This window comes from Chaetura pelagica, unplaced genomic scaffold (assembly GCF_000747805.2).
Source record: "Chaetura pelagica isolate M959 unplaced genomic scaffold, ChaPel_1.0 scaffold192, whole genome shotgun sequence".
Lineage (NCBI taxonomy): Eukaryota > Metazoa > Chordata > Aves > Apodiformes > Apodidae > Chaetura > Chaetura pelagica.
The window spans coordinates 1174248-1182801 of NW_009952570.1; the positions used below are offsets into that span (position 1 = coordinate 1174248).

Below are 8554 nucleotides of genomic sequence, written 5' to 3' on the forward strand. Positions count from 1 at the left end.
AACTGCTAGGAAGTCATTTATCTGGTGGCAGTCACCCACATCTTCATAGAGCAGAATTACCCTGTCACTACTGTACGTGTCTGTGAATAGTCACCTGATGGGTGACTATTTATCTTTCCTGAAGCTGTGGGGAGGAAAAATAATCTGGGCAAAAGGAGACGTGCCTCAGCTCAGAAGAGGAGAGGTGGCAGTGACTAAGGCTACACCTTTTCTCTCAAAGACACTTCTGACATGTCAGAGAGAATTTAGCACAGAAGAGAGTGTGACAGACCCACAACGTTGGGGTGGGCTGAGAAAAGCAGACAAGCAATAACTCCTTTTAGGGGCTCAAATTTAGTCTGCATTTCTTTCTGGGTTCTGTGGTGGCTAAAGCATCCTAGAAAGCCAGCAGGATCACTCTTAAAAACTCCAGATATTATTCCAAAGTTGTAACAACTAGCCACTGAACCTAACTGTGTGGTAAGAACTAACAGATTGCTGGGCAGCCCTTTACCACGTCACGCTTCTGAACATATTTCTACAGACAGTCAATTTCACATCTCTGCAAAAAAAAAAATAAATCAAATTTACCTTCCTTCTATTATTACAGAAAGACCCTTGATATAGAGCTTATACCACCCCCTGTTAAAAACACACCACATCAAAAAAACCCTATGTTTGTGTGCCAGTTGTTGCAAATAAAAATACTTCTATAAGTTTTTATCCGTGTTGCTGAGATGGCTCAAGGTTCTGGCAGAGACAAAGTCAGTAATTGCTACCACCAGACTCAGCCTTGTGAAGCAAAGCATTCATGAAGAAAAATGGCTAAATGCGCAGGCTCATGAATCATGGATGAATCAGCTCTTGTGGTTGATCTTCGAAATCTACAGAGGAACACGCCTCGTAGCAAATATGAGTCATCCCATTGAGAAAAGACTCGTAACAGTCAGTCACTCAGGTCAAATACATCAGAGGGTTTTTTTCCCTACATCTGAAACACTAATAAGTTAAATCCTGTTTTCACTGCATTCTGAAGCTTCCTCTCTGAATCCAGAAAGATTAAAGATTTCTCCTTTCCTGTTCTCTCAACAGAGATTTTGGGAGGGAATATTTGATATGGTCCTAAGCAAAGTACATTAATATATCAAATTGACTTTAGGATGCTTTGTTTAAAGGGGGTAGCGAAAAAGATTAGAAAAAGGTACGAAAAGTAGAAATAAGACATAGGAGAGGTAGATCATAATAATCCTTCAAAGCTGCTTAATATAGAGCTGGAAAAAAACCCTGTGATTTCCCTGTGTGGAACCAGATTCTGGTTTCTCAAAGATAAATGTGAGAAGCCAATACTACCTGATCAAAGATTGCTCCAGGCTCTCTCTTACCTTTAGCCAGACTCCTTTCTGATCAAATTCCTGCCTACTGAATTAGCAGTTATGTTCTCTGATACCTCATTCACACTAGACTGTATGTTCTGAGACCTCAGGAGAGTCTCAAAACCTTTACATGCAAATCCTGCTGATTTTTTAATTTTTATTTTAAAGATTTCTCATCTTGTTTACAAGCAATCAACACTAACTATATATTACTGATGATGACATGTCACCAACACTTTGCACAGTGATATGAAATGTTTCCCAGCTCTACTGGAAAAAATAACATACATGTTTCCTTTCATTTCTTAATGTTGTGCAATATTTGGTAGCTAAAAATCTTCTTCTGATTAAACAGTATGTAAACATCTTTAAGGATGCTCAGGTTTTTCAGATAGTGGGCAACTACCCAATCTATTACTACACACTTTTTAACTTTAAACTCTACAATATGACATTCACTTCTCAAGGCCATCTAACCAAGAATAGAAATACTCTTCTCCCATGTTGCTGTGACAGCTTTTTGTCCCTAGCACATTTCACAAGCACATTCTCACTTCTTGGATGAGGTACATCCAAGAAAATATACATCAAGAATATTTTTTTCCACAACTACTCTCAAAGCCACCTAGACCCCCGAGGGCTCAGCTCAGTGCTGCCCACCAGGGTCACCCACAGCCCAGCCACCCACAGCAGTAATAAACTGTCTTTGAAAGAGTTTTTCAAAATATAAGAAAAAAATTGCAATGCAGAGCATTAAGGTCATACAAATTACTTCACAATTGTCCAAACATCCAGTTTCTTAAACAAAGGCACTTGAAATCCTAGTTTTGGAGCACCACTCAGCCTTGATAAACTGAGGCTCTTTTACACCCCACCATAATTCTTTTTTTTTTTTTTTTTTTTTAATTGTTCCCAGCAAAAAAATTAACCTTGGGTAGTTAGTGAATGTCCTCTGTCAGGGTGCCAGGCTGTGGGGCCGCAGGGTGGCTGCAAGGAGCCGAGGAGGAGGGGATGCGTTTGCCCCCCAGCACAGCCTCTCCACAGCCCCTGAGGGGATCAGGGGCTGCCCCCCACCCCAGCCTCCACACAGGAGCCCCTGGTGGGGATCAGGGCTGTGGACAGGAGCACAGGGATGAGCTGAACAAGGGAAAAGGGAAGCAGGAGAGGGAACACTCCATTTTTTGTCTGTTTCTCACCACCATCCAAATCTCACTCAATTGGCAAGACATTAATTTCCCCCAAGTCAAGTGTGTTTTGCTGATGGGTCTAGTTAGTAAGTGATTTCCCTGTCTTCATCTTGCCCCATGGGTGTTTTCACCTTATTCCTCCCCTGTCCTGAGGAGAATGAGTGAGAGAGCTGCTTGTGTTGGTGTCTGACAGCCAGCCAAGGTGAACCCAATATTAAACAGAGCTCCATCTTGTTTGTTTCTAAAAATTACTTATTCTCTAGTTTCTCTCATAGACTTCCTCTCAATTCCTCACTTTATCCACATACAGTGATGTTCCCATTTGTATAAGCCACTCATGTTTCCCAATGAGATTCAAACATGCCAACACCACTTCCTGTCTTCAGCTGCAGAGGCCAAAAGTGTTTTGCTCCTTGTAAGACAAGGTACACAGCTAGAATACACCAATATGGCAAATCATGACCAAAATCCACTCACATTTCTGAAATCTTTCAACACTCAGATGCACAGAAGTAGCAAAAATCTTGTTTTGGTTTTCTCTGCAAAGTCTCCAAACATATAAACAAACATCATTTAAGTGTTTAATTCTTTACAGCTTTTCAGCACAGGACAACACAAGGCCTGGAACAGTCACGCTAACCTGCACTTCCCTCAAGCTTGTGTTTTATCCTTGCAATAACTTCCCTGTTTACTTCTACCTTTCTATCACTGAAGATTTCAAATATAGAGAGAAACATATACTCACTGTAGTACTGGCAAATCTGAAGTAATCATTTTTGCAGCACTCTTGAAAGTAAGAGCTACATAGAAATTCTTCTCAAAGCTATTATAAGACAGCTACTTGGAAACCTCTTTCATGAAAAGAACGTTGAAGTCTGGTCTGCAATAAAGAGGGAAAAAAATGTTAGTTGTGATTCCAAAATAGTTTCAAATTCAATAAAAACACATTGTAAACAGAAAAAAAAAAAAAAGTCAATTTGGAAGTATCAGCACTATTAAATCACATGAATTTAGAATGGATGTCCCCAGGACAGCTTACCCATATTCTTGATTTGACTTTTTACAATTCTTTTTAGGCAACTAAAAGACTAATGAAGAAGCTGATTAATGACAGCAGACATGACTTTACCAGTAAATAATGGCACAAAGTGATATATGCATTAATCTTTGATGTAATAAAACATAAAACTGCCACCCTGTTCTTTCAGAAAATCATAGAATCATAGAACTGTTCAGGCTGGAAAAGCCCCGTGGGATCACCCAGTCCAACCATCATCCCTGCTCTACAAACTTCTCCCCTAAACCACATCCACCGACACCACATCCAGACCACCCTTCAACACACCCAGGGATGGTGACTCCACCACCTCCCTGGGCAGCCTGTTCCGGGGTCTGAACACACGTCCTGGGAAAATTTTTTTCCTAATGTCCACTCTAAACCTCCCCTGGTGCAGCTTGAAGCCCTTCCCTCTTGTTCTGTCACTACTTACCTGTGAGAAGAGACCAGCACCAACCTCTACAATGACCTTTCAGGTGGTTGCAGAGACTGATGAGGTCTCCCTTCAGCCTCCTCCTCCTCAGACTAAACACTCCCAGCTCCTTCAAGTGTTCTTCATCCGATTTATTCTCCAGACCCTTCCCCAGCTCCGTTGCCTCCTCTCCTTGCTCCAGCACCTCGAGATCTCTCTTGAATCGAGGTGCCCAAAACTGGACACAACACTCCAGATGTGGCCTCCCCAGTGCTGAGCACAGGGGGACAATCACCTCTCGACTTCTGCTGGTCACACCATTTCTAATACAGGCCAGGATGCCGTGGGCTTTCTTGGCCACCTGGGCACACACTGGCTCATGTTCAGCTGCTTGTCAATTAGAACTCCCAAGTCCTTTCCAGTCACACTTCCCCAGGCCTGGAGCATTCCCTGGGGTTGTCGTGGCCCAAGTGCAGGACCCAGCACTTGGCCTTGTTGAAGTCCAGACCATTAACTTTAGCCCAATGATCCAATCTATCCAGGTCTCTCTGTAGAGCCTCCCCATCCTCATGCAGATCAACACTCCCACCTAGCTAGAAACATTAATGTTATTTGTTTCATTCTCCCCTTTTACAGATCTTGGGACAATGTAAATAGCTGCATGGAGCACACAGTGGAGGAACAGTAGTGAGTACCAAGGACTTCACTGCTTGTTTCATAAACATGGGATATTTTGCATCTCCTTTATTTAAATATTTAATTTCTTCTCAATGGGCACGTTTTGTTCTGTGTTCTAGTTACTTTACACAACAGAGCAGGAAAATCAAGCCAGAAAGAAGTAAGAAGTAAGGACCACACTATCTAAATAAAACCAAGGTAAGCAAGACAGTACAACAGGTAAAATATTACTGTAATATTATCCCACCCTAATATTCACACACCAGTATTTATTTACATAAACCATTACTGTGCAGCATGAGTAAACTTCTTTGCCTCTGGTTACTGCAATTCCAGTTAGACTCACAGATGCATACAACTAGTTCTTCCAGTACTCACCACCTCATGCTACCAATAGTTTCATTTAGAGTATCCCACCAGCCAAGTTAATTATTTCCTACATACCCCTCCTCTCACTGGCCACTTTTTCTACTGTACTATTAAAAAGCCACCTTGTTGCAAAACAAATGTTCACAAAGGAAAAGTTTATCTGAAAGGAAAGTTACCACTCCAGCATTAACAGTTTAAAGGAGGTAACTTCCACAGCCAGCACACCAGATTGGTGTAAAGAGCTCTCCTTTTTCACCGTAAGACACAAGCAGTCTGAGCTCTGCAAGAACAGAAACGTTCCATGAGATGCTACTTGTGCTATTTCCACACCTTCTTGCAATAACAATGTTTTTTCATTAGAGACACCAGGTTTTAAAGGCTGTGATTACTTGAGCAGGGCCATGACATGCCCATTCAACATCAACCATTTCAGGCACATGTAGGAATTTGTATCAACAACCATAACTTCAGACTGAACTAATTTTGAGCTGGTTTCCTACACAAAGGGGAATGTTCAGATGGACAGGTTCACTCCAAATGGAACACCATCTGTTCTTGTGGTCACAAACCACTAATATTTAGGCATAAAAAGAATACTTAATAAAACCCTAAAATAAAAGTGTTGGCTAAGCTTCTGCACATATTTTTCCTCCTGCCACGACAATTAGATATACACATTTTTGTAATAACTTCCCTTTGTTTAAAAAGTGTATAGATTTTTAAACATACACAAGCACACGTGCACACACACCCACACTCTTGTGCCTGCTAACCACACCTCCAAGGAAACCTATCCAGCTGGGACCTTCAGATTACTTAACTCTACCAGGATACTGGGCATCAGTCACAACTTCAAAAGAGCTTTCCAAAGAAGTTCAAGAAAACAATGTGGGTTTCATGGGAGATATTTTCCACAGATGTTGAAGGCATCCTGCACAACTGCTCTGTGGAACTGCTTTTTTGAATTTTCCTTTTTAACCTTCACAACTGTTATGCTGTGTGTGTGCAGCAACCAGCAGTGTACAGCTGCTCCAGGGAAGTGTCTTCACACGTAAGGAAAAGCCCACGTACTCAGACAGAACTTATTTGAAAAGACCTAAACAAAAGCATGAAGTAAAGAGGCAGAAGGAGACAAGGGGGAGCTGTGACATTCAGAAGCATCTGAAGAACCAAGAAAGCTGGACTCACAGCCTTGACACAGTGGTAACAACCTGGCACCCAGGAAACTGCAAGGTCCTGTGGTACCTCCTCATAGTCCTTACGCTAAACAGGGATTGCAGAACAGTGCTGCAAAAACCCATCTGCACATGGCTGGGTCCAGACTGGACCATCTAAAAGATGACAAAGTTGCCCTTCTACTGTCTTATGTTACTAAAGGCACGTGGCAAGGGTTAAGCCAAGAGTGCTAAGGCAGAAGCACCGCCAATGCTGAGAGCTGCAAAATGAACAGCTGGGAGGCAGAATCCTGCACAATCCTGCCCATGCTGTGGGACTGACCAGACGAGGGTTCTTAGGTTACATGGAGTAAGACCTCCCCCTCTCACAATCCAAGCCTTCTGCATCCCTCACGTGCATCCCACAGAGCCCTGCTGCTCCTGCTGCAACAGATGCCAACCCCTTCTTCCTCAACCCAGACACTGCTGCAGTTAGGAAACCCTTCATGGTCTTGGGATAACAGGCTTGCAACCTCCCTCAGTAAGAACACTCCTCTAAGCTCAAACACCACCATTCAGTCCTAAATTATCACCCACCTTGCTTTAGGCTTAGTTTGGAAATAAATAAGTCACTATAGTGACTAATGAAAAGCTTTATGCGCTTAGAACAGAGTTCTCAATTTAGTCGTGCAATAAAATTTGACAACCATGGAAAACTCACGGATCCTTATGGACTACACAAATGTGAAACTTTCCAATTTTTCTCGTTTTAATAAAAGAAACACCATTTTCTTAAAGATGATGTTCTTAAACGAGAAAACAGAACTCTTCTCCTTTCTGTCCCATTTAGCCAGAGAATTAAGGTGTTGATAAAAAATCCTGAAAGCTTGGGACAGATTCCCATTTTGTCACCTTTCTCCTGGGAAAAAGCAACGGGACTTCATAATTCTGCCTTCTGGGATATTTAAATAATAATATAGCTCAACAAGTCCTTTATCTTGCAGTCAACTGCTTGTATTTTAGGAGTTTAAAACAATCTGATGTTTTCATACAATCCCAATTTTCATGGCATGTTTGCAGCTTTTTAAACCTGCACATCCATACTTCAGGATGACATAAATTTATGCTGATGTGGTTAAAAATAACCTATGGAAGAACATAGAACAGGCAGCAGAAGACACCATTCAGCTGAAACTCACAATGGGAAAACAAGGAAATGTTTCTTTTTTCCCTCTATTTTTAACCACACACAATAACCAGAGCAGACATAACAACCATTATACAAAAGTGCTTCTTTAAAAAAAAAAAAAAAAATCCTTTCTAGTAGTAATAATTTTACGGTAATCTGTCTTCAGTAAGTATCTCATGGTGAGCTTAGTTTTAAGAAAGACTCTACAATTTCACACTAATAAATCTGCCACATGTATTCCAACAATATTTTCTGTAGTTTCCACTTACAAAGACCTACCTTTATTTTTTGCAGTCTTTTGGTTGCTTATTTGCCTCTCTGGTGCTGAAGTAATCTACCCATTTTAACTAAACAACAAACAAAAAAGCTGACATGAACCCTGAAACCTGATAGAGATGTTCCAAGCAACTTATCTGGTAGCAACAACCAAGTTCAACCATCCTTGTTATAAACTAGGTACCTGCAGCTCATAAAGGTGAAACCAAAGCTTAAACCGTAACGAACAAAAAACCCTAACCACTGAATTTAGCAATAGGAATTACATCATGATTAATTTCATTGTCTACAAGACATCCAAAGTCAAAGATAACTGGGATCTGACAGACTCCACTTCAAAATCCCTTCCATGGTGACCAAGCCATAGAGTTGTTAGGGTTGGAAGGGACCTCTGAAGATCATCTAGTCCAACTCCCCTGTTAGAGCAGGATCATCTACAGCAGATCACACAGGAATGTGTCCAGATGGGTTTAGAATGTCTCCAGACAAGTGACCTTGTCCCATCCAAGTGCAAAATACACTCAAGCACTGGCTCACACCAACAGAGCAGGATCTCCTACCACCTAAACAGCAATGACTGAATGCCATAACTTCACTTTCCATTTAAAATTACTTTGCTTTCTCCCTCAGTGTTATGTTATGTTTTTCCTTGCAAGATGAGAACTGACAAAGCAGCACACTTCTCTAACCAACAAGGCCCAAAGGGCAGGTGGGAACTCCAGAGGCACTGCCTGAGCGGATGGGAAGCTCTTCTACACGACACCATGCAGTGCCATTGCAGAGCACCATGACACAAGACACATACAACTCCAGGTTTTCATATTCAGTTGAGAGCCAAGATTTGTCCCCTCAATATTCTTGCCCAACAGCAGCGTTTGAC

General features: G+C 41.6%; 1 protein-coding gene across 2 annotated transcripts in view; it reads right to left on the minus strand.

Annotated features, from left to right (window-relative positions):
• STAG1 (stromal antigen 1) overlaps positions 1-3313 on the minus strand; it is a 137820-nt gene extending 134507 nt beyond the window's left edge. For both annotated transcript variants that reach the window (XM_009993502.1, XM_009993501.1), the window contains exon 1: positions 3285-3313. In XM_009993502.1, the coding sequence (XP_009991804.1) occupies positions 3285-3313 (29 nt within the window). The remainder of the gene's footprint in view (positions 1-3284) is intronic.
• Positions 3314-8554: the final 5241 nt, after the last annotated feature.